The following is a 26723-nucleotide window of genomic DNA, read 5'->3' on the forward strand; positions in this document are numbered from 1 at the left end:
AGTCGTGCCAGGGAAACACTTGCTCACCACACCAGCGTCTCTCTCCTGTGAGAGCCAATGAGCCCGGCAGCCAAAGGCGCCTTGCTGATAGGGATGGAGTGTCTCTATGGTAACAGCAGAGGAAAAGGAGCTGGTAAATACAGGTAAATGGAATTCTACAAAGGCTGAAAAAAAGAGACCCTCGATGTTATAATATGTTCACCTTAACGCAGCCAAACAGGGGGGAGCATTACATATACACACAGTTCAGAGTGGAGGAGTACAACCCTCACTACAGGTCAACATGAACCCTTTACCCGCTTTCACAACTGTGTCCGACACCATCTATAAAAAAACAACAAAAAAACAGCTGTAATCCAGGTGAATATGAAAATGATTCTCCATCTATACATCATCTCAGTTTGTGTCAGTGTGAACTATTGCTCCTATACTTCCCATTCCTTTCCTGTTTTGCCCTCCTGTCTCTAAAAGTATACACAGCCACAGATACTGTAGCCGATCAATGAAGCAACAGGGTTTTACACTGTGTTCTGCAGCCGCCGCTCATTAGCAGCTTCAAGCCCACTCCAGATTAGCGTTTGTGTGTGGTCCTCAGTAACACACCTTTCTGAGTCATTAGTCTTTTTTCTCATTGCTGAGCTCTTCTCCAGGTGTCTGTCTGAGCGTGAAAGCTTCATCCGCTCGAGTGTTGTTGCTTGTTTCAAAGGGGCCGGGACGGAGGGAGAGAGCGAGGGAGGGACAGGGAGGAGGAGGAGGAGAAGGAGAGGAGGAGGGCTGAAGAGATGATGATTTTCCATGTTTCCTTGTCTTACCATCAGTGTAATTGGCGGAATGCATTTAATTCACCGCATTCCTCCCGAGTCTCCAAAATGAAAGGGAAATATTAACCTTTAATGATGACACTGACAGTTTATGTAATTGGATCAACCGCACACCCTGACCTCCGCATCCACCGTCCACCTGGACTTAATTTAACCACGTCAGCCCGAGGACATACACGCTCAAATCATAACTCAAAGTGGATTATTCTGGGGTGTCACTGATGATACGAACCACAGCCTTTAAAGACCAAGAGCCAAGAGGCTCATCAGAGGCCATCAACGCCGTTATGTGACTGGCCCCTTAGAGGCAAACGGGCTAAATGGATCACGCCGCTGCCACTTCTGTAGCGAAATCTTTAACAGGCTTTCCAGTGGATTGGATGTGAAAAGGTGGAGACGTCGCTGTGTGTGTGTGACCTATACTTTATGCACCTGAAGATAAGACGGCAGCTCTAATCCAAGCAAAGAAAAGCACGGTGCATCTTGGTCGTCAGCTCCCAAAAGCTCCCGGCGGGGTTTGTGTTGTCAAGGCACATGACAGGCACTTTGGCTTGGAAATTGATTGCCAGAGAAAATCCCAGGAATTGACGGGTTTGCGAGCTTTTGTGTGTAGGGGCGTCTGCGGCGCAGCCAGGCGGCGGAAATCACTGACAGCCAAGCACAAAAATATAAAACTTAAACAATGGCACAAATCCTTTCTCATTATAGCGCGGATAATACATCCTTTGTCGCTCGGAAAACATTCACTCCAGCTGCAACACTACTGTCAAAAATAGACATCCATTGAGTCTTTATGCAGAAGCAATAACGCCACCTCCGTAGTTTACGCAACAACATCAATCTGAATAAGACACTGTGCTACAATACGAGAGACGCTCTGAAGTCATACAACCGCTCGTACACATGCCATAATTAAATGGCGTACTTTGAACTAGAACAACTCAACACAAGATTTGTGAAGCATTACCATAACCTTTTCATCATGATGCCTTTCTGGAGGAGAAGAGGAAATCTTTAGACAGATTTTTGTCAACTGACCCCTGATCTGCTGCATGTATATAAAGATTGATTAATGACATGTGGATTCATAATGATCGGTCTAAAGTGGAGACTCTACTGAAAAGAGGAGCCACACTGAGCTGCACAATTTAAAACTGTGAACACAACAACCACAGCATCTCCTCTATTAGACTACAGTTGTCATGTCTTGTTGAATAATGAAACTAAATCCTTTTTATTATCTTTTTAATCTGTTGTTGGAGGGGGGGGGGGGGGGGGTTCTAGCTGAGATGTGTGTGTGTGTGTGTGTGTGTGTGTGTGTGTGTGTGTGTGTGTGTGTGTGTGTGTGTGTGTGAGAGAGAGAGAGAGAGAGAGAAAGAAAAAAAGAGAGAGAAAGCACCACAAGCATCTCAGCTGCACAAGATTGATTTCTATAGTATGAAACGCATCACTTGTTTTGTGTCAGCTGCTCCAGAGGTTACAATCACATCAGGATCAAGAGACCTACCCGACCATCTATCCAATTTGAAATGCAACTTATCCAAAAAATCTAACAAACATGCAGATTAGATTGTTTTAATTATTATTTAACCTTTATTTAGGTAATCTCACTAAGACACAGGGTCTCACAGCAGTGGCTCTAAATGTTTCAGAGAGTTGTAACCAGGCTCATAAGTAAAACAGCAGATCATGAGAGCCAACTTCATGCTCTGTCTCTATCTGATCTGATGTGATGCTACTGTGCTGCATCTGTGTGTGTGTGTTTTGATTCTTGATGGGCGTGGGGCGTTGCTAGCCCTTGAAACATGCGTAATAATTGGTTATATGACACGAGAGCATTCAAAAAAAATAGAAATGTATAAACAAACTATGAAAATATGATAAATAAAAACAATGAAGCAACCTCCTCCTGTCAGAGTTTTAGTAAATCCTCTGTGACATTCCTCTGATATGGATTTCCAGAATGTGTGCCAGCCTGCATGTGGTTTCACTCAGACACAACTTAAACATCCTAATATCATATTTAAAAGCTGTTTATGATGAACACTAAAGAAGAACTTGTCATATGGACAGACAGCTTAGGCTACATGTTGCACCATTTATGTTATTCTCTCAAAAAAAGTCCAACAGCTCTGATTAAACCCTCACCAGAGCCATCACATGTCAATCATATATCCAGTCATGCATTGACTACCTGCGTCTCAACACAACTTTAAACTCCACCAGGGAGAAGAAAAAACTGATAATTTCTAACTATTTCCGAATTCTGATCAACAGGTGTCAATTAAATAGCCTCAATAGACAGGCAATGAGTCAGAACAGCTCTTGCATGTTATTTGTTTTCATTATCATAAACTACAGTATTTTTTTTCTCCTCTCTACGGTGTTAAATGATGAAGAATCCCAGCTCACCTGTGTCTGCTGACAGTTTCCCAGTGTGAAATGTTTTTGCTGCTGCGTGTGTCAGAGTTCCTGTGGATCACAGCCTCGGTCGCTGAAGCAGGAATCTCTCTCTCTCTCTCTCTTTCTCTCTCTTTTTTTTTTCTTTGTTGGAAACGTGGCGCAGTCAACTTCTGTGGAAACAACGTTTGTGTGTTTTTCTTGTGCCACACGACAGACAAAAGCTCATTTTAGTCCTTCGAAATGCTTTTCCTTGGGCACACGCGCCACCGATGCTCAGCCAAATATGGGCAGAGAGGAAGTGAAGCGGGTACTTCACAGCCCTCGACCACCGTGGGAAATATCGCAATTACGAGTTGACCGCACGGCCCGGAAAAAAAAGGTGTAGCCCGTGGGTGGGTGGTGTGAAAAAGATGGAACCGGAGAAAAAAATTGCGATCATTAGAAAGAAAAGGTGTGACGTAGAAGGACTGAGCAGTGTGGATAATTGATTGGCTATATAAAGCCATATCTCTTTGTCCCTGAAATCCACTTGTCATCACCTGCAACCATTGCCTAATTTCACAGAATGTAGGCTAGCTTAATTTAAATAGAATATAGTAGGCTAGCCTATTGTCAAGAGAGATCATGCAAATGTGAGTGTTGAATATTATAAAGTGAAATTTTAAAAATGAATATAAAACATGCACTTCTCAGTTACTTTTTGGAGTGCATATTTGTTCAGTGGCTTAACTTTTACTTTGTCAAATGTGTAAATTAAAAAAATAAATTAATAAATATGCATTTCTTATAAAGTGCATGGGGGTGAGTCAGTGGCTGCATGCTTTATTTTCAGTGGTAGTCTAATTGCTTAGGCTACCTCATAATTTCTCTTTGTCATATTATTTACGTAGGCCTATGTAGGCCTACATCTTTTTATATACATGTTATACTATCACTATTTGTCTTATCTTGAGTTTGGCTTGCTCATGTATATTTGATGATTATTTGGACCAAAAGCAGTTGAAGGAAATCAAAAGTTGGAGTTTACGGTGTGCACCTGAAGGCATCATTTGACTGTTGCTGAGGGACTTCGCCGAGAAAAATCCTCTCATCGTCAACGGGGGGTGGGAGGGGGAAGATCCAGCTGTTAGGCAGACAATTGGTTCATGTACTTTGCTTAATTAGCTCAAACGGCGTTCTGACTGTGCCACCTAAAGAGGGTTGATGCAGGGGCAGCTGGACTTTCTAAGTCCTTCTCGTTTAGACAGTGAGATATGCAATATTTAATCTGACCCTTAATTCCCCCCTGATTAATATAAGAAACAATATAGAAATAGAAATGTACCCTAATTTTTTTGTTTATTGACTCCTGGCATCCTCTAAATTCTATGTTCTGTCTGCTCTGCTGATTGACAGTGTTGCACTAATATTTACACCACATGCAAATAAGGTTTAGCAGATCGTTGGCAGATGATACACATTTCTTTGAAGCCCTGCATTATAGGATACGTCAGGCCCTTTCTCACTCATCTGTTTGCACATTAGGACACATCAGAGGAAGGGCATGTGCACAACCGCTTTAAATAGGCACAGGGACATTAATTATACGCTTGCAGGGGGAAAGGTGTCTCTGTCTAAGCACAGAAATGATTTCACACATGGCCATTATAGCAGGAGCTGCAACCATCTCACAGCAGAGGGCTGATAACACACGGATGGAGCGGTTCATCAGCACCAATGAAGTGGAAGCTCATCAGCATCCTGTTATTAGGGAGTTTCCTTATCACTGTTTGCATACAGCAATTTACATAAGAGCCAACTCCGAAGCATTCATTATACACTGCAGAACAATTCAAATCAGTTACCCCGCAGGTGAAATTTCATTTATAATATCAAGATCACACCAATTCAGATCTGATCTGTTTGTGGAAATAATGGTGGTGTAAAGTCCCTGCTGCAAACATCAGCTTGCTCAAAACATTGAAAAGACATTTTGTGCCTCTTTGCATTCCTGTGAAGGTCAGAAACAACAGCACAACACTTCAGCTGTAGCCTACTTTACATTGGGTAAACACATAGGTATGCTATTGAGGATCATAAAAGAGTCCAGCATTCAGGATTAATCCCACCTACACTGCCTTTCAGTTCAAAGCCAATAGTAATTAATACTTGATCCTTAGGTGGGCTGTGATTGGATCATTTCCAATGCTAAGAGCCTTGGTTGTTTATATTTTGACTTTGTTGTTAGGTGTTTTCTCACCAATGAATGTCAAGAGGAGGATTTTTCTCTTGCGACTGATTGAAAGAGCCTCCTGAGCTGTGAACGAGGGGATGACACAAAAGCAATCTGACAAGGAATCGAAAGCTGCAGTCTGGAGAATTACATCAGAGGCCTTCTCTAATGTAGCCTACTAATGAGGAGGAAAAAACAAAACAAAACAAAAAATCAACAGGAAAAAAGTCGACCTGTCTGATTTTGATATGTTTTGACATCATTGTAAGATCTCAGCAAAATCAAGCAGAAGGCTTTTCCTATGTTGAGTGATAAGACATGTGACCCCTTTGCCTTGTTTCCATGGACACATCATTAGAGAACTTCCCCAGCTGGCTCCAACTGCTTGAAGTGTCGATGGCAAATAACAAGTGAAGGATTTGGTTATAACCATATCAAACCTGTCTTTCAAGAGCGGCGCTGAAGCTGATAGAAGTCCCATGATGAGAGATGATGGAGCAGTTGTGGTGAATGTATTGCAGATGACAGATATTCAATATTAAAGGGACAGTTCAGGTTATTTGACAAAGGGGTTGTGTGAGGTAGTCATGCATTGGATTGTTTCAGTGGGCGTCTTTTTAAAGTTTTTTTTTTTCTTTCAGCTGGCCCCTGTGCACATAGCACATCGCTCTGCTGGTGCAAAATGTTCCCTGCTGCCTCTCCTGACTGGCAGATACTGCAGGTATCTTGCACTATTACTTTAATTTATCAGTGTTTATTATTTGTAATTCAATCATATGAAGAATGAAATCCCAAGTACATGCATTCTTTTACCTCTGAGTCTATTTTTTGAGCTGTTCAATATAGTTAACAAGTGTCTTACTGTCACCATTTGTCTTCCTGCTGCATTTTCCAATGGGACAAGTTGGTCTGAGATGTTAGTTTGACAGCACAGAAGACAACAGAGGTATACAATATACAAAATTCTGTCTTTGTTTTAATTGCTTTCTTGTTCAGTGCATTACTCATTGGGTCTAAGCCACACTATACAATGCCACTGCTTCCTGAATAGCCCCTTTAAATGTTGCATTCATCGGCATGTTGTCGAATCTGCACCATACTTGTAAACAGCAGCGTTGACAGGTTCAAAAATACACCCCCGCAAATTTGACCTGCTTTGTTCTGCTTGTAAGGAGCTGTTCTTAAAGCCTCAATAAGGAGGGGCTGACTAAACGTCAGAAGTTTAAGATGCACTCACAGCGACCCACCCAGCAGTGAGCAGTTTGTTGCCTCTGTGTTTTTTGTTGGACGTCTTTACTAATATCTACACTTACAGCTACAGTTACAGCAGTGCAAAAACAAATGTGGCTGTCCAATTCTGTGCAGTTACTGGTCACAGTGATGCTGATGCATGTACTTCATGAATAAAGCGTTATTCTTTTACTTTATCTGTTGCACATCTAACACAATTAACATTACAGGATATCAAGTTCCCTATCAGAGGGCAGCAACCAGCAGCTGACAACATCCAACAGCCACCACTCAACAATCGGAATATTTTTCCATTGCGCTCACACTCTCTTCAGTTGGGCAATAATACAATGGTGCAAATTTATATGAAAATGTAATATTTTTTACATGTTGGAGATAAATAAAGTGATTCCAACAAGTAGAAATATTACCAATGCTTTCTTTATTTACATGCTGAGTCTCAGGTTACAGAGTTTTGGCTGTGATATTGAAAAAGATAGTCATGCCGGTAGAAAACCAATATGAGCTGGCCACATGCAGGAACACTGAAAATGTAATAGCCTATCTGAACTACTTGTAGATTGTGAGCTGTACTTCATCATGTCTTATTCTGTATGAAAAAATTCTGTAATTGCAGGGTGAGGAATACTAACTGCCTGTCACCACATATAATATTTTAATCTTAGTGTCAATATAATGTTCCATAAGTGCAAACTCAATTTATTTTTCAAATTAGCTTCTTTTGGCGTCATTAAAACCATGTGTCCTTGTGATATTTGTGGGTGTATTTCCTCTTCTCCACACACTTCACTGCTAAAAGGAAACTTGGATGATTCATATTGATTAAAATACTCTCCCGCGCTCAAGACTACTTTAGTTAATCGTACAGTCTGCCATCAAGACAGCATTATTCTGATTACTTTATGTCCCATATTCAACTGTGCAGACATGTGGACATACAGATTAAGAAGTGTAGTAATTTACTTTATCGCCATGCCCTCAATTAAGATACATTTACATACATACTGTATGGACACGACATGGCAGTGTGACCATACCCACACATAAAAACATACAGTGAATACATGACACTTCCTGACAGGAGGCACTCAAATAATTAAACAGGTCTTTGTACCTATGGGGACATCCTGTACAACTGCTCCTTTTTTTTAAATTCCCTGTGCTTTTTGTGCCTCCCTCAGGCAGAAGAGTGAACTGACAAAGAGCAGCTTCACACATCCATCATGCAGTCACCTTTCAAACATGTGCTAACTTGTGCTTAAAAGATCCTCAAAGCATCCACAAAAAACAAAAACAAAAAAAAAAACCTTCAGCAGTATAGGTACAACAACTTATAAGCCTACAACAACAATAAGCATCTATTTTAAAGGTTCAGGTAAAGATAATTCAATGCAATACAGTTTTCACTGTAAAAACTGTTGCCAAAACTCAAATCAACAATAGGCCTCTGCTTCTGATAGCTGTGAGGCCAGCCTGGCTGAAAATACCAGAAGAAATATCCAAGCCTGTATTTGTTAGAGATATTGCAATTTCTTTGAAAGAACGATCTTGTTCTTACTTGTTCACCTACTATTGTTTAAAGGCACCACAGTTACCCGAAAGGTAAGCTTAAGAGAACATTAGCTTACTACTTTTCGGTCAGGTCAGGTCAGGTCAGGTCAGGTAACTTTATTAATACCCACAGGCAGATTTGTTTTGCAGTAGGAGGACATCACTATTTAAAAAAAGACTAAACAAAAAGACACTTAAACAACACAGGACAAAGACATGGACAGAAATAAAGCTCACTGATCGTGGTTCAAAATCTGAAAAATAAATACTACTCCATAAAAATGCCAGTGTAGGCTTAATACTACCTGTGCATATTCTCATTTGTCCAGGTCATAGTATCTCAAAGGAATTTGGTCCAACTATCTAGTCCCAGCTTGGTCAGATGCGAGCATGAACTGATGAAGCCTCTTGGATGAGAGGTGAAACGTCTTCCTAGACAAATAACCAAGTCCAGTTGCTTTTGACTTAAATTCATTTGAGATAGGCTAAATACTGTATACCTAACTGTGTTAAGAACATGACACAGGAAGGAGTGAATAAGTAAAAAAAAACATGTATTATATTATCATATTATATTAGTATTATTATATTTAATAATATTATATTTAATATCACAAACAATATCAAAGAAAAAAGTTTTTGTGCAGCCAGACTGCTGTTCTCCTTCAGTCCGGCAGGGGGCGGGGATGTGGCTACAAACTCGCAGAGCAGCTGACAACAGAAACACGAAGAAGAGGGAGAAGAAGATTCTGCTGTTTAGTGGCAGAGCCCCGACTGTGCCTCCAAAATAACGTGGAAAAATGTGAGGTTTATTGAATTTCGGACCCATTCTCCACTTCGGCTTTTTATCACCCTACGAACCATGGCGGACTGCGGGTTTCCGTCGCATTTGGACGTTGTGGCCGAGAGGGACCGCCGCCGCTGCTCCCGTGGCTCTTGTTATTGTAGCTAGCGCCGCTACCGTTAAGTTAGCTGCATTAGCACCGACACAGTTGTTTTCGTTCGTAGCCTAACCGACGTTGATTCATTTGCTGCGGGGCAGTGAGTAAAAAAAACAACAACAACAACGGGGAAAACAAGGTAACTGTGGAGGAAGTTGCAGACACGCAAACAGCTGACCTGAGCAATGTTCATGTTACGCTTCTCAACTCATTAGGTAACTACGGTAACTGGCCTCGGACAGTATTTGAAGGCAAAGGTTGTTAGTGCACGATACTGCTGCTAACGTTAATTGACAAGTGGCGTTGCAGCTGCACGCTTTATCCAAGGAGAAGAGAAACCTCAATGAAAATGTTATCACTGGCTAAGGTTAGCATGGTCGTTAACTCGTTATTGCTGTGTGGATATTCAGAGATGGAGCAGCAGATACTAGCAGCCGCCGAGGTGGCTCTGGCTCATCACAACAACACATCTGCCTAACTTGTGCGCTAAAAAATAAGGAGGAGAGAGGGGGACACCATGTCTTGCAAAGCCGCAACCAAGGACAAGAAGTCGAGCTTCAGCAAGAAGCTGTTCAGGCGAGGCTCGGTGCGCTCCGTGGGCAGTTTTATGAGCAGAGTCCTGAGGACACTGACAGCCTTATCCCACTTCGGATCCGAGGTACAGACAGAAGACGACAAGGATGATGGAGGATTTTCCACGTTTAAATCTGGGAGTAAAGATGTGCCCATGGATGATGGGGACCTGGGGGGTTTCCTGTCCGGGGAGAGAGTTCCCGGAGTGTCGGGGCTCAAAAACCACGGGAATACCTGCTTCATGAATGCGATTCTGCAGTGCCTCAGCAACACTGAACTCTTCGCCGAGTACCTGGTGCTGGAGCACTACAAAGGCGAGGAGACGGATGAGGACAAACCCAAGACAAATGGCGTGCTGCTGCAGAGGAAGGGTCCACTGGCCAAGGGAGAAGTTACGGAGCAACTGTCCGGACTTGTCCGGGCTTTATGGACGTTTGAGTACACCCCGCAGCACAGCAGAGACTTCAAGGTGAGAGTGACAGCAGGCAAGATACCATCACAACAAGACTAAATCTGACCTCAGTTATCTTTTTCGTGTCAATAAAAGAATAAATCAGTGTAACAAATCATAATATATATATAGCAGGGTGAAGTTTATTGTACATTTTGTTTGTGATACTTAAGATACAGGATGAGTTGATTTTGCCTTTGGTTCTTTACAGCAGAGAAACATAAAGTAGTAATGCATAAAACATTGTGTTCAATATTAGTTCATCACAATCACAGATCACATAAGAGTAAGTCAGAATCAGAGGATCAGAATTGATTTATTTGTCATTGCATAGCAGCACAACAAGATTAAAAGCTTTTGTATTTGTCCGTTTGCAGAACGCTGTGTCTAAAAACGCCACGCAGTTTAAAGGGAACGCTCAGCACGACGCTCAAGAGTTTCTGCTGTGGCTCCTGGACCGAGTGCACGAGGACCTCAACGTCCCCAACCCCATTGCCAGACCCCCTATAAAGGTGAGTGTTTGCTCATCACTCAGCCGTGAACTCCTTGGAAAGCTGAAAATACTTATTCCATTTCTTTTTATTGTGCATTTACTTGACATTGTATAACTTTTAACTAAAAAATAGTCACTCAGTTGATCCTACAAAAAGGCTGCTCACACAGCTCAGTTCAGCTGGGCTTGCCTCGTCTTGTTTCCTCTTGATTCCCCAGGACTGATCAATAACAATGCAGCATGTGAGAAACTCTCAGTAGCTTGTGAACCAGGTATTATTAATGAGTCATAAAACTTGGTGTTTGCTCAGCCCCCCATTGAAGAAGATGAACAAAGCCTCGAAGGGCCTTCTCCTCCCCTCTCCGCTGGGTCGTTTGTACAAGAACTGTTCCAGGCTCAGTACAGGTAGGCCATGTGTCTGGTAGAATAGTAGATCTGTTACGTCTGTATCATCTCTTTGCCAAATTAAGAGATTTACTTGTTTCCAAACAGGTCGTCTCTCACCTGCCCACATTGCCAAAAGCAGAGCAATACGTTTGATCCCTTCCTCTGTATCTCTTTACCCATCCCACTACCACACACACGGTGAGTGCACACCTGAGCCGTGTCATGGCTTTCAGAAAAAAAATGTGCAGTATGTTTGTTCTGTCGCTTTTTCCACAGAACACAGCAGACAGAAGTTTCTTCAAAGGGGGGGGGGCGACACCTTTTTCACTGATTTGTGAGTGTGTGTGCGTATGAGTGCTGACAAGTTCTCAAGGACCTGAATCAAATACCTCTCTGTGTGTGTGTGTGTGTGTGGCTGCAGAGGGAGGAATGTAACCTGGTTTGAGGGGGTTGTTGAGGGAGCAGGAGGAGCAGCAAGGAGACATGGGAGGGGCTATGCGCTTCAGAGTTTCAAAACAAAACAAGAGTGTGCTCATTTTTAGGCGTTTTCTGCAGTGCAGGAAATAAAGAGGAAGGAAATGCTACAAAATCATCTTCTTTCTGCTGTTGTGTTTTAGTTCTCACGATCATAGTGTGACAAAGTAAAACCGTGCCTGCTTACTGAACGACAGAGCTGTTTGAATGTTTAATGTTCTGTCCTCTTCTTCTTCCTGCCAGGCCCCTGTATGTGACAGTGGTGTACCAGGGCAAGTACTCTCACTGTATGAGGATCGGAGTCGCTGTTCCTCTCAACAGCACCGTCTATCGCCTCAGAGATGCTGTGTCACGTGAGACCAAGATCCCAATGGACCAGGTGCTATTCCTGTCACTTATCAGCTCAGGGTCTGCCACAGTGAGACTATATTACTGTCACACAATGTTAGCTCAGTGTTCCTAAAGCAGGTTGTGCCTCAGAGCAGTAGCTCCTCATAAAGCCATGCAGGTTTTTTTTTATAGAGCGAGCTCAGTGTGCGGTTCAGTAACAGGTTTATAAACACATTTTTTTCCCCCTCAAGGCTACAACAAGTGAGTGTTAACACTGATGAAAAATGGCAGGGTGAAAATGCCACGAAGCCAGATAGATGTAAATGACAGCCAAGCGGGGATGAGCGCTGATAACAAGGCGACTGTGTTTGTTTTGGAATAACATTGTGAAAACATGGAAAGCAACTGGACACCTCACATGGTGTTTATATATATTTTTAAACTCATTCTTATTTTCTCCTCTTTCAGTTTGTCTTGACTGAAATGTACTACGATGGTTTCCACCGCTCATTCTGTGATGACGACGACGACCTCGACATCATTCAAGAGAGCGACTCGATCTTTGCCTTTGAGACACCAGAGACCTTCAAACTGGAAAATATACGCACAAAAAGAGGCAAGACATACTACATTTTGCAAATATTATTATTTTATTCAGATTAAATGAATAGACCTCAACTTATCTAGAATTTGTCTATTCTGTCAAATCAAAGGGAGTCTTCTGGCAAACCTGAATCATAACAACTTGAAGTATGGATCAGAGATCAGCAGGACTCCTTCGTTCATGCAGGGAGCCATGACCCCTGTGACTGCATCACCCAATAAAAACCTGGGACCGGAAAAAATGATCCTTTTGGTGTGCAACAGAGCCTGTACCGGCCACCAAGGAAAGAGGTACTACAATCAGAATAGTTTCTTTCTTTTTGTTGCCAAACCATTGGTTTCATAATCCAGGAATAAAATAATAGGCATGAATATAAAACCCACCAGAGAAATTTGATGTCTGCTTATAGAACTGAATTATGTTGTTTCAGGTTCGGCCTTCCTTTTGTACTGTACATGGAGCGCACTGTGACCTGGGATGCTTTACAAAAAGAGATCCTGGAGAAAATGCGTCATCTTTTAAGACCTGGGGTCTACATTCAGGTAGGGAGACGAACACGCAGTCAGCCTATTCTCCACAGTGAATCATATTTAATGCAGCTGATTGTATGAGGTGTTTTAAAAATTGAGCAGACCGGATGTGAATATTTTTAGCATAGAAAAAGAGTGAAATTTGTTTTGTTTCTCTTACAACACTGCACTGATGTACTGGTTTCACAGAAGTATTTAAAGTGCTGTCTTTATGTGTAGGTGGGACCTTTCAGTCTTCGGGTGGTTGGCGTCGTCGGTATAACCTACCTCCTTCCCCAAGATGAGCGACCACTGTGTCACCCCACTGTGGAAAGGTTAGATGTCATGTTATATAAACACACGCTTATTGCTAAATCAGGACTGAGTGTGTGACTAAAACTTTATACTGCGGTTCATTTTGAATGATAGGTTCTATGATATGGCCTTTTGCTTTCTCAAATCTCTGGTTATTTACACCTTGTAAATATCTGCTGACTTTTAAAACAAAGTCCATTTTATTCAGTCATTATAATTTGAATATTGCTCGACAAGTACACACCCCTTTAGTTTCCATCTTGATCTTTATTGCTTCCTCCAGAGCATGTTCAGTCAGAGCCAACAAGACGTCTCATCCAGAAGGGTGCAGCCAAAGAAAAGCAGACCTTGCACATTGTGTGAAACTGTACTGTAGTAGCACTAGCACAGTCATTTTTAGCAAAACTCATCATTTTTAGAAGGGTGGATCACCTATGCTTGACTGTTTTTTATGTCTGTGTGTGTTCTCATAGCTTTCTCAGCATTAATGTTAGTGAAAGGTCATAATGCAGAAGCTGGAGTTCAGTAAACACTGTGTGAATATATCAAAAACAAAAGTAAAGACAGGCATGCTATTTGCTGCTGGGGTGAGATCAGGGTTATTTCCATCTAGGCCTTTAAGCTTCTCTTTTCACACGCGTGACATTAGTGCCACTTGGTCTCATGGACCTGTTTGGACGACATGTCCTGACAGGACTCGTGACTGTTTGTTAAAATGCCAGTTTAGCATGTTTGACTTGAACTACACGATTAAACAAGTCACAACATCACCGGTCCATACAGGTGTGTGTGGATCAAAGTGAAATCAAAGTTCATTACTGTGAGTGATCATTAGGTGCCTTCATGACAGCGAAAATGTCACAGAGTATGTCGTTGCCTCTTATAGATATGACATGTTTATACACGTGTAGGTTGTAAAGAACAAGATAATTTCATTTTTATGCTCATAATGGATTAACAAAGCCTCTATAAAGTGCTGCAAGGCGATTGCATGTGGTATAGAAACCTTATTTTGTAAAAGAAACCTGCCTAAATTACTTAATTTGTTTCCATCACAGGGCGTACAAGTCCTGTGGACAAGGGGGACCGCCGCATGTGAAGATAGTTGTAGAGTGGGACAAAGAGACCAAGGACTAGTGAGTGCAAAAGATGAATATTTGCTTTACTCGTGTGCTGTGTTTTGTTTTATCTGCAGTATGTTTGTTCTGCATAGAATGAAAGGAAACCAGATGTTTACATTTGCTCGCTGTAAACACGTACTGGGCACAGTATACTGCAGTGCATCTCGAAAAGCTCGACTGTGTCTGTCAGAGTTGTTAATTTAGCAGACGTCCACTGTGTTAATTTGGAAGAACGGATTAAACCACTCATTTTAATAACTTGCCTTGTAGACATGACATTGAATGAGTAATTTACTGTGATTTTTTCTTTTTTTAATTGAAGGCCATTCATTAGCAGGTAACAAGCTCGGCTGTGTAAGCAATTATTTTCAAAAGCACAATTGAAGTGACTGGCCCCAGCCTCAGTTCTGAACACTAAAAAGGATTGTTCAGGTTATTCGAGGTGGGGGGGTGTGAGGTAGTCGTGCATAGTCAGCAATAGATTTGGATCAGAGCGCTGTCAGTAACGAGAGGCGGCCAGGAGCAAAAGTACACTAACAATGCAATGTGCTACTGTCCATGGGGCCAACAGAAAAAAAAATCAGTCTATTGAAACATACTCTTTATGTGGAATACTTTCAGAAAACCAAATATTTTCACAGAAGCAAAGAGAGGGGCTGTTTTGACATGAAGATAAACATCGAAATATTCAAAATGAATTGTATGTTTAAACGTATATTGGATTGTTTTGTCTAAAACATATTGTTCCTGCTGGTCCTGTGCACATCAGCACATCGCTCTGCTAGTGTGCTGACTCTCCAGGCTGCCTCTTGTAACTGGCAGCGCACTGATGTGAATCTACTGCAGCTAATACACTGGCTATGGATGACTGCCTCACACAGCCCCACACGAAATAAGCCAAAACTGTCCCTTTAACATTATGAAGCATTATGCTTTAACCTCACAATGTTGTGTGCCAGGCAAAACTATCAACAGAATGATTTATTGAACCAAAGTGTCAGCAGTAAATGCCAAACATTGTGCCAAGTTTCGATCCTTAATTGGTTATTCATGTCACTAAATATTTAAATCTGTTTCTCAACTTAATGAGGCTGCTTATTTGCTTAGAAGGCGACAACTTAAATTCCCAGAAATAAGCTTGCTCACACATGACTTCACTCTCATCTGTCAGTTAAGGCCTAGGCTTTACAGTCGAAGGTGTGGCCACACTTCAGGCAAATTGACGGTGACATTTTTTGCAGTGTGGGGTGTTTGAGGGGAAGAAAATTCTGGGAAGAAAATCTAGCAACACGTCAAACTCAAAAGGGCTCATTTGAGCCTTTGAGTGTAAACAACTCTTAACTATTTCTCCCTACCCATCATCCTTCACTCTGTTTCCCTTTTGAAAAATAAACGTCATTAATCCACAAGCAAATGTGCTTAATTTGAAGCAGTTGTTCTCACACAGAGCCTGGAGTCTCACCAACGACATGTCTGCTCTTATTTCCTCACTTACACTAATTACTGTGTTGTGTGGTTAACACACATACACGCCTTTCCAAGTGAGAGTAAAGTCACAATAACACCAGCAGTCATGGGTTGATGACGTTTGTTAATGTTTACTTGAGTTTTTTTATTTTGGCTCTTGTCTAAAATGTAATTCTGTCACACCTTTTATGTAATTGATGTTTGTGATGCCGTTTAAAGCCTTTTTTTAGTGCTGCTGCAAACTCCACAGTTTCACAGTATTATAATTATAAGTATCTTTTGTGCAGAGACAATAAATTATGTAACCTCCTCAGCTTTTTAGATATTTTGAGACAGGAAACTGACCAAAGTCTCATAGCAGATGCTGTGATCATCTCATGACAGCCGTTGAATGAATGTATGACTGTGCTTCGCGCTCCCACAGTCTGTTTGGACACACTGAGGAGGAGTACATCCCCGATGCCGAGAGCGTGTATCTGCACAGAGAACATCACCATCAGCCGCAGGCCTGCACGCTCGCACAGTGCTTCCAGCTCTACACAAAGGAAGAGCAGGTAAGACTCAGACGGTGGGATTACTTGCAGGGTCAGTAGTTTGACATGAGAAAATAAATCTCTAGATTTGCTTGGGTACATGTCAGTGATGAGTATATTTTGAAGCTGCAGCCTCCATCCCAGCAGGTTTATTATTCTTCTGCTGAAGTTCAGGAATCCTATTCGCTCGCTGTGGCTTCACTGCGTGTTCGAGCCCTAATGCTATGTTTGGAGCAAAGCAGAAATTCTGAGCACAGACTTGCGTATATGTTGTGGTTTTAACTCGCCTGCGAATGTTCTGGAGGAGAATAGAGGAGTGAGCGGAAAACTCAGGGCCTCATCCTGTGTGAGGCCTGTTTTATAAGCAGTGTGGTTAGAGCTCGATCCTGATGGCCGCTGCTTGGGCTCTGTGTGTGTGTGTGTGTGTGTGTTTCAGCTGGCCCCAGACGATGCCTGGCGCTGTCCCCACTGCAAGCAGCTGCAGCAGGGCCGCATTAAGCTCAGCCTCTGGACGCTGCCGGATGTACTAATACTGCATCTCAAGAGGTTCAGACAGGTACTTCAGCTCATCTGGACACTGTTTAAGTGGAAATTCAAAGTGAAAGGCACTCTCGTGTTATCAAGAGCATCCTTAAGCTTTCTTTTCATAAACTAAATGTGTCTTGTGTCTGTCATCCAGGAGGGGGATCGGAGGGTGAAGATGCAGAACATGGTGAGGTTCCCGTTGATGGGCATGGACATGGCACCTCATGTGGTCAAAAGAAGTCAGAGCAGCTGGAGTTTACCCTCTCACTGGTCGCCGTGGAGAAGACCCTACGGCCTGGGAAGGAACCCCGACGACTACCTGTACGACCTGTACGCCGTGTGCAACCACCACGGGAATATGCACGGAGGACACTACACTGGTAACACGAAGAGCTTGAAGGTTATCAGGAATAATCTCGGCCTCAGCGTCTATTTTTAACACAAGTTTTGTCTTGTTGCCGTGTGCTTCCAGCGTACTGCAAGAACTCCATCGATGGCCAGTGGTACTGCTTCGATGACAGCGAGGTTTCACCAGTAGCAGATGACGACGTGTGTCAGCAGACGGCCTACATACTCTTCTACCAGAGGAGGACTGCTATCCCCTCCTGGTCGGCCAACAGCTCTGTTGCTGGTCAGTTCTTCTTTCCTTCTGTCTTTCTGTCTGTCTGTCTTTCCTCTTTTTCCATTGACATTGTCATCAAGACTGGTGTGAATACTAATGGCGATTTTCCAGTGGCGCGGCACGGCTCTACTCGTTTTTTTTGCTTTTCCACTAGTACCTGGTACCTGTACTTTGCTTTGTACTGCCTTCCACTGATTGGCCAGAGCGTCATCACTGCTGCGACTTCTGACACAAGAATCAAACCCGCTAAATTTTAAAACACACCAACAAAAGCGCCCACTGATCTGTGCTGAGACTGTTGTTATTCTTTCACACGAGTTAAATGACCGCTGTGTGGAAAACTGCATTGTGGTCCGTAATCGAGGTGCAGACGAGTTCAGTTTGGAGCTGATGAGAGGATCAAAAACAGAGAGAGAGATGACGCGGCGGCTACCACTGTGATATGTCGACCCTGCCCCCGCTGTAGAGGAACTATGAAGAACTCAGCTGTAATGGAAAAGCAGCTAAACCGAGCCGTGCCGTGCCGAGCCGTGAATGTGTAGTGGAAAAGCGCCAAAAGTGTAATCTTTCAGTATTTGTACAAACACAGCCACAGATGTACCACACATAATAATTCTTATTCTGCCTCTGAGCAGTTTCTGTTTTAATATGAATGCATTAACTTGATTATATCATTTGAGGTAAATAAGAAAAGTTTTCATCACCGTTTTGCTGTTTTACACAGGTTCCACCAGTTCATCCCTGTGTGACCACTGGATCAACAGGTTGCCAGGCAGCAGGCCTGCTAGTCTGGCCTCCGGAGCCTCGTCCAGGCGAACCTCTCTGGCTTCACTGGCCGAGTCGGTCGAGTTCCCAGCCGAACGCAGTGAGGATGATGGTGAGACATGCTGATATTTGTCTTCTTGGAAATATTTTTGATGTTACAGGTGTGTTTACATTATACACACATGAACTCCTGCTGTAACATGACGCATACTTTGAAGTTTAGAGTTCAAAGCAGTTGATCCTGAACTTTTTAAAATGCAACATCATGTTAGAAACAGAGTAAAAATGAACAACACAAACTTTTGTACCAAGAATGTAATACTGCGTCCACTATCAATATTTATTTTGGAATCTAAATATGTCAGTAAGGCCTTGCAGAGTTATTAGAAATCAGGAAGCCCCCACCCCCACCCTGCACACATTTTGAAATAGATCAACACTGAACCATTATTTCTAGGACGGGGTAGACGGCACCAGGACAAACTGTTAGTCCCATCTGACTGGGACAAACCAGACAAACATGCTCAGCAGAGTGGGGAGCCCCGAATTCCTAGTGAATCCACATTAATACAGATGTTGGCCCTGGCTGCTGTTTGTGGTTAATATAAATGCAGGTTTCATAAAAGCCTCCAGAGTACAGAGTTAGCGCGGTCCCAAAAGAGCTGGTCTGCAAATTTAAACTGTGGCTTGATCACAGATCTCAGTATGGATAATAACATATGAATTATGTAATGCATTTTTTCTTTGTATCATCAGTTTTCACAGCTTGTGCTAATAAGACAAGTAGTCCTTGTTATAAATAAATCTTTAAACTTGGAGTGCTGTTCCTTACATTTTTGAACTATATGTTTATTTACACATTTGGAGTGATCAAAAGGTGTTCAACCATCTTTTAGCACAAATTGAAAACATTCAGTGGTCAATGTCCTTTAAAGGGATAGTTCAACACTTTGGCAAATTGGCCCACTGCCATTATCCCTATAGTCTCAGTCTCGTAACGTTCTGTTATTATCTCATAGCATGGTGAATGTGCAGGTCACAACTTGTCCACGAGAGCGTGCTGGAGTTGTTGGATTTCATATTTGATGAGTAACGAACCTACTCCTAAAACTATAGGGATTATGGCAATGGGCCAATTTGCCATAATGTTGAACTATCCCTTTAAGCTCTTTTAGTGAGTGAGGGTTTAGAACACAATGCACCAGTATTGCTAACACATATCTAAAGAGAGTACATGTTTCTTTCAGTGTAGTTGTAGGTTTACCTCTCCAGAGTGGAGTCATTTTAAGTTCAGTTGAGAATTGAAAATTATTATTATTTTTCTTCTGTTTTTTAGGAGGATTCTCCGTCCGCCCTTTTGTGAGGAGCATTCAGCGTCAGAGCTTGTCCTCCAGGTCGTCCATCGCCAGTCCTTTAGCCCTCAGCGACAGCGGGATGAAGCCGTCTTGGTCTCTCTCTGCAAAGCTGCACATGAGATCCAACTCGCCGTCGCGTTTCTCCCTCGACTCTCGATGCTCCCCTCCTCTAGAGAGGATAGGAGAAGCCTGTGACGACAAGGTTTCCACGTCCTGCTTCGGCAGCTACAGTAGACATGAACGCTACTTTGGCAGCAGGACTCCCTTGTCTATGATGGAGAGTAACATCAGTGACCATGACAATAAGAGATTCCTAGACATGATGTACTGCAGGGCTCCCACTCCAGTGGAGAAGAAGAGCGCCAAAACTGAGCCAACTGAAAACAACAACCAGATCACAGCTATAGACCAAAACATATTACCTGCCCAAGCAACTCCCTCTAAGGAACAGAAGCGTAAGAGCAGCATTGGAGGATTTGGCTCAAAGGCAGAAAGCACAGGCTCCACAAAGACTTCCAGCAAAGTGGAGCAAGAGAAAACTTCCAAGAAGCGTTTGTGCTCAACTTACAAGACCTCCACTCCTGAGACGTCTTCCAGTACACCTGTGAAAGGCAAGAAGGCGAGCAATACTAAAGAAAAGAGTGTAAATGCCAAGAAAAGCACCTCAACGCCCAGTGGGACTCCCTCCAAGACGAAGGAAGCAGCTCAGCCTCTAGAGGCGACGCCACAACACAGGCCCTGTGTCCGCTCCACGCCTCAGTCCTCGGCTTCTCCCTCGCCAACTTCAAAGAAGAGCTCCAGTGTCACAGAGAAAGGCACCACGAGCACTCGCAAACGTCTGGTGGAAAGGAGCTACAGCAGAGATTCTATGCACACAAGCCCCCTGGTGGACAGTCTCCGAGGCAGCTTGGTCGGCCGCTCCTCGCTCTCCAAGAGCGGGGAGACTAACCGGCTTGAAAGGAGATCGGTGAGGAGCTCCAGCAGCAGCTCTTCCGTCACTAGCCTGCGCTCACCCAGCGTGTCCACCAGAGACCTGCAGCGCGGCAGCAAATCCGAGGAAAAGGGGTTGTCCTTCTTCAAGAGCGCGCTCCGGCAAAGGGAAAGCCGCCGGTCGGCTGACTTAGGGAAAAGCACCTTGCTTGCCAAAAAGGCCTCAGAGAGGACATGCAAGCAAAACGGACAAGCCAAGGAGATCGCCGGAGACGCCGCCTCCTCCTCGCAGACGTCTAACGAGACTCAAGGAGACAAGGAGAAAAAGTCAGAGACAAAGGAGTCTTCCAAGCCCCCCAGCTCTCTCAGCCGCACTCTGTTGAACGTAGGAAAGTCCAAGTCTTCCACTTCTGAAGTAAGTCTCAAGTCTCCCGCAAACGGGAAGAAGCCTCTCGAAAGGATGGCATCTTCCCGAAAGCTGTCGTCAAGCATGCAATCTCCTGCACGTACAACACAGAGGCCTCAATGATATATCCATAGTAGTTATATTGAACTTACATATTGCAGCTATTTTCTTTGTGCCTAAGTTTCGGTGAGCACCATGAGTATTTGTAAAGAGACATTTCTGTTAATGTTATGGTTTTGTACACTACAGCTGTATGCGGCTTTGGGTTTTGAACATTAGCAGCCAGCTTTGAGGTTTTTCATTCATCTTTATTGGATAAAATAAGTAAAATACTGTAGTTCATTTGCATATTTGGGTGCCAAACTTGTGCCTGGTATGGAGGGTACATAACATAAGCATGCTATATGCATTCAGCTGTAGAGCACAGCCTGTTTGATTGCGAGTACTTGAGGCCTGTAAGACAGCTGACAGAATTCCCCACTGGAGTCTTGAGATCCAATTATCTTTTCATTCAGACAAGAGACTTGTTAGATCTTTGAAAGAAAAAAAAACTGATTTAAAATGCAGCAGCTTATACATAAAAAAAACAAGGGAGATAAGAAACATTTTCACCCCTTATGCATCAACAATGCGTCGTTTGCCTTGCAGAGTAACATTTTAAACTAATATTGATTCAGAGATTTCAGATTTGAGATGAGGATGAGCTGGTTGTTGATGCTTTGGCCTCACGGCTGCTCTATATGCATTTGAAACCCAACAACTGTGAGAACACAGAACCACAGCATTAACGATGGTCTCTGGACAAATACTGAAACGGAGATGATTTGCTCACACACACATACGCACACATACAAAAGAGTTTCATTCCCAAATAGCTGTGGCTAAGCATTCATAGTGGTTTTCATTGATTGATTGATTGAGTTAAACCGATCAAAGTGACAGTTGTTTGTCACACACACACACCTTCTCCATACACCTCATGCCATTGATCAATATGGGTAGCATGAGTGTTGTTTGTCTAAAGCTATGGAGAAGGCTTTAGTAGATTTTGTGTACTTGTCACATACATGTCTTGAGAGTATCTGGTATCTGGGAGCAGAAGTAGCAAAAAGAGTCTTAATTGTAAACATGAAAAGAATAGTTTGGAGGCCCTGGACCAAAACAGAAAAGGATGAGGATGAGGATGAGGAAGAATCAGGATCGGTACGGAAACTGAAACAAAACTTTATTTTTGTTTAATACTAGTCTCTTTTTCGATAGAAATGTATTTTATTAAAATTCTTATTGAAGCTGACAACTTTTTTTCCTCAAAGAGATGGTGTTTTGGAATGAAACCCTTTAAATTCTAAGTATATATAAATATATATATATAGATGTGTCTGTACAGATGTTGACATATAGTATATAGTATATAACCCTTTTTGTTTTTCTTTCCATGAGCAAGATGAAAATTATCTTAAAAAGCGCCTTCCAATGCTGTACATGGAAACAAATAATTGCCTTTGGCAACATAGTAGTCTACTACTGTATGCATCACTGAGTAGGAATGTTGTGTTGTTTGCACTTTGTATAGATAAAGTAGTTTTCTTTTACCCTGTCATACACACACTCTCTCTAACTTAATGTAATTATCTCATTTTTAATACGCCGTCTGTACATGACTTATAAAGACATATCGTAAAGTAGTGTCAACAGGCCTTAGACTTGAAATGGTAAAAGGGTACATTCATCTCGACGACGTTTCAGGGGTCATTTAAAGGAGTCGCCCCTTCACTACACCTGGTGCTGTAACAGACCACTGCTCCTCTGGCACTGACGTTTCTTAAACAGACATGTTTTCAGATGCTGACGTTCAGAACTGTGACCACACAGACTTCAGTGACCTAGAAACCTGTTGGCTCTTACCTGTGGTACCTCAACAGGGAGGACAATATTTAGCCATTTTTTCCTTCATCGCGCAGACGCAGAATATCGATAATGAGCCATTTAATTCATCATACGGAGACATTTCTACCGTCTCTGAGCAGTCGTCCACATCTGGATGAGCAGGCAGATTTCTCTCACCTGTCAGGCGCTGCATGGCATTGTTAGTTTTGCAGTGTAATGATCGAAGCAGAGGCGGGTTAGTGTCACTTCAGCTGTCATGATGCATGATTGGTCTCAATTTAAACGGCTTTACCATTACAGAATCAGCCCAGCTGCAATATTCATACATTAGATACCAGCAATAATGTATGTTTCCAATGAATGAATGTGGATTTGTCATTAAAAAGCCGACGGTTAGCGAGCAGTTTTTACTTTAAGCAGTAACATAATTGTTGAATTACAGATGACAGTATTTGTCTCCACTGTTTCTCTGTAGCATCTACCAGGTTTACATTGGTTCTCAGATGGTTTCAGAGGAAACACCACTAGAGTTAAAGATTTAAGCCTGTTATTTCAATGGCCTGTGTGAGGTTTGAGCAGGTTTGGCTGCGTGCAAAATTCAGATGGGTATCAAGTTGAATGCTACACTTGAGTATCCTCAGGACATTTTTTTATCACTGTGCACTGTGTGGTGTTCTCGAGGTGATAATATGCAGTTGTGGAAAAGTGACCTGCTCTAAACTCATCACTTCATTAGCAGCCAGTCTCTCTAAATTAAGGGATTAGAAAATGTGCGGTGACTGTTATGCTCAAACCTCAATAGACCATAGAAGTAACGTACTTATTGTTTGAATAATGGTGGTTTTCCTGTAGCTGCTCTTTTCTACTTAAAACTTGTGATCTATCAGGAACCTGTGCGCGGCACTTTGGGTCAAAGCAGGACAATTTTATGTCATTTTTGGCTTTCACCGTCTCGTTTGCCTGTTTTAAAGTCTGTAATTATTGTCGTGGCTTGTGTGTATTGTAGAGCTGGATTGTATCATTACACTAGAGTTGCAGTTTGTCGGTGGATTTTTAATCCATTCATGTAGCCAGAACCCAGTGCATTAGAATGTGATGCCCCTTCACTTTTGACTTTTTTATATAGTCTTTTGGGGCCTCGTAAACAAGGATCAGTCAAATACAATACTATAAATTGCTTATATAAATACGGGACATAATTTGATATGAGATCGTATCCAACCAAACCTTTTGAGGCTTTCTCATGTACAGAACTAAGATCTGAAAGCTGCAGCATCCATAACAAATTTGATTATAACCACCACATTGCCTATATTTATAATTTGTTTTGAATTTTACAGAATATAAGAGTAGATGGTAAGATAGTTATTGGTGTTGTACAGCCTTCATTCTTTAATTGTAGCGACCTGCCATCATATAATGATTAAAAAAAACATTAAACCTTTTAATTAATCAGTAGCTTCCATTAATAAGGATTAAAAAAAAAAACAAGTTCAGGATTTTATTTTGCCTTGACCAACATGCTAGTGGTAGAGCACTAACCCAACAATCATCTCATTGTTAAGTGTTCATCAATTAGACAATGGAAGCTGAGCCTTGAATGACCAAAAAATAAATAAATAAAAGAAATGCAACAGAGCTGACTTTTGAGAGCTCAAATAGTCAGTACTGTTCTCCATACGATTAGTTTCCTCCTCAATAAATCCAAATACGTACTTGTTGAAAGAAGATGTCAAAAAACGACAACAACCATTCAGAAAACATTTCTACACCTCTTTCCTCACTGCAGTTTTTTTCTTATTTGTTAATGTACTGTCTATGTACAAAATTAAGAATGAGTAAGGAATGCAGTATTGCATGACAACGCTAATGCATGTATTCATTAACTATGCAACAGTCTGCAGCCGTGTACAGTAGAAAGCAGAGCATGGCTGGTATATTCCATCGCTTAATTTGCACACCATTTTTGATATTTAGAAATTGTAAGTATTTCATCTTCTCTGGTTAAAAACAAAACAAGATTAAACATGAAAATCTTGCCTATATGAAAATCTTTTTAATGCCATAATTACTTTTAGCATTCAACCATTTAATGTAAAGTATTTGTTCTCATGATTTTAAAGTTTCTTTCTGCTGATCTGTGCTCTCTGGGTGCTCCTACCAGTCTGGTAGGTTAATGTCTTCTTTGTTTTTGACAAGATGTTTAATATTTACTGTTGTACACCAGCAGAGACAACACTATGGATACGATAATCTTTATGTGGTTACTCAAATAGCCTCATGTAAGTATGTATGTGTTGTGAAAAGGCCTTCCATTAACTCACTTCAGTGATAACAGTTTGTGAACCCCTGTTAAAATGTTCTTAGCTGCATCAAAGATGTGGTCAGTCTCCAATATAAAGGCAACTCAAATAAATATATATATATAGATATATAGCTAAATGCAATAAAGAAAAATAGTGAATTTATAGTTTTATATTACAATATGTAATGAATAATGACATGCAAATATGAATTAGTTAACACTTTTTGTAGCTTTTATGCCACATCAATCGTTTCAATCATGATGTGATTTTTATTATTTTTTTATTCAGAGCCGTTTATCAGTAAACAAACAGCAACTTTAAAGCGGCACTTCTCATTTTCTTTTTTCTTTTTTTTCTTTCCCTGACTGGTGAAGTGGGTGTAAAACATTAATCACTCTAGTTGTTAAAATGCATACAGGCTTCTCCGCAGAACTTAATTAAGATTAGAGAATTCTGCATTGAGTTACTGTTGTGACACAGTAGTTTTTGTTTACTCGTTGTTGGTTAGAGTCACAAACAAAAGTTCCACTTTTACAAGGTCAGACCATTAATTAATGATTTTTATATGCAACGTATTTGAGTGAATACTTTACCACTGAATTGAAGTTGTAATTAACCACTGAACCTGAACACACCGAACACATTTGACGCCATATTCTTCAGATACTGTAGATCTGCAGCTACACAGTGGTGTCGTTTTAATATTACAAGACTCACAATACTTCCAATTGTTTGAGTTTTAAATAGCTGAAATAGTTTTATTCAAAGGCAGGTAAATGAGGCTTTCAAGGACATTTGTAACATGTAAACACTACGAACTGGATGATGATACTGAAACTTCTCAGTAGCCTTAAGCAAAACAAGTTTGTATCTGGATGATACAGAATCTCAAGAGCTGTGTAATGAATGAATGTCATGACTTCTTTTATGGTATTATTATTTTTTATTGTTGGCTAACATGAACACTACAGTGCTAGATCCGTAGCACACCTCTACTTTGACCATTTATTATTTTACTTATGCTATTTTTTTTTAAATGTATCATTCTTAAAACAATTTGTAAAATACAGTATGTTGCAATCTCTTGTGAATAGTTTTCTTTAGTATGATCCTTGTTGTACCAGATTCATGAGGTTATTATTGACATTTTGCATTGTCTGTACTGGCCTTTTTTTTTTCTTTAAATGCTTAGGTTATTTTACATTATGGCCTCTGTTCCAACATTTGCCTGTTTTTTGTAATTTTTATTTTCTTAGTTTCATTTATGTCTTCTATGTTAATTTATTTGTCTTTTGTTATCATATATGCACTTTTAATGTTTTTTTTTAATTATTATTTCTCTTAAAAGACAAATGTGTATATACTTTGTTGGTTTACCCATGCAAGTACAAAATGAAAACTCAGATTAAAAATTCTGACTGATCTGTGCAGTGTTGAGTTGTACCTGTTCCTACACTAGAGGGAGCTTTTCTCTAACACATCGGCCTCAGC

At 41.5% G+C, this 26723-nt stretch overlaps 1 protein-coding gene across 1 annotated transcript; it reads left to right on the forward strand.

Moving 5' to 3' along the window:
* Nucleotides 1–8971: 8971 nt before the first annotated feature.
* On the forward strand, nt 8972–26521 carry usp31 (ubiquitin specific peptidase 31). The gene is made up of 16 exons (XM_083977916.1): nt 8972–10221; nt 10581–10715; nt 11007–11101; nt 11189–11281; nt 11801–11936; nt 12356–12503; nt 12601–12781; nt 12922–13033; nt 13241–13335; nt 14374–14451; nt 16328–16457; nt 16873–16992; nt 17116–17341; nt 17434–17592; nt 18308–18460; nt 19685–26521. The coding sequence occupies exons 1-16, from the start codon at nt 9697–9699 to the stop codon at nt 21160–21162; spliced, it is 3864 nt and encodes a 1287-aa protein (XP_083834042.1). The 5' UTR covers nt 8972–9696; the 3' UTR covers nt 21163–26521.
* Nucleotides 26522–26723: the final 202 nt, after the last annotated feature.

Source organism: Trachurus trachurus (genome assembly GCF_905171665.1).
Source record: "Trachurus trachurus genome assembly, chromosome: 8".
In the NCBI taxonomy this organism is placed as follows: domain Eukaryota; kingdom Metazoa; phylum Chordata; class Actinopteri; order Carangiformes; family Carangidae; genus Trachurus; species Trachurus trachurus.

Coding starts and splice junctions, on each gene's coding strand:
- usp31 (XM_083977916.1), top strand. CDS start 9,697: ATGTCTTGCAAAGCCGCAACCAAGGACAAGAAGTCGAGCTTCAGCAAG. Junction 10,716..11,006: donor TTGCCAGACCCCCTATAAAG/GTGAGTGTTTGC, acceptor GTGTTTGCTCAG/CCCCCCATTGAAGAAGATGA. Junction 13,034..13,240: donor GACCTGGGGTCTACATTCAG/GTAGGGAGACGA, acceptor CTTTATGTGTAG/GTGGGACCTTTCAGTCTTCG.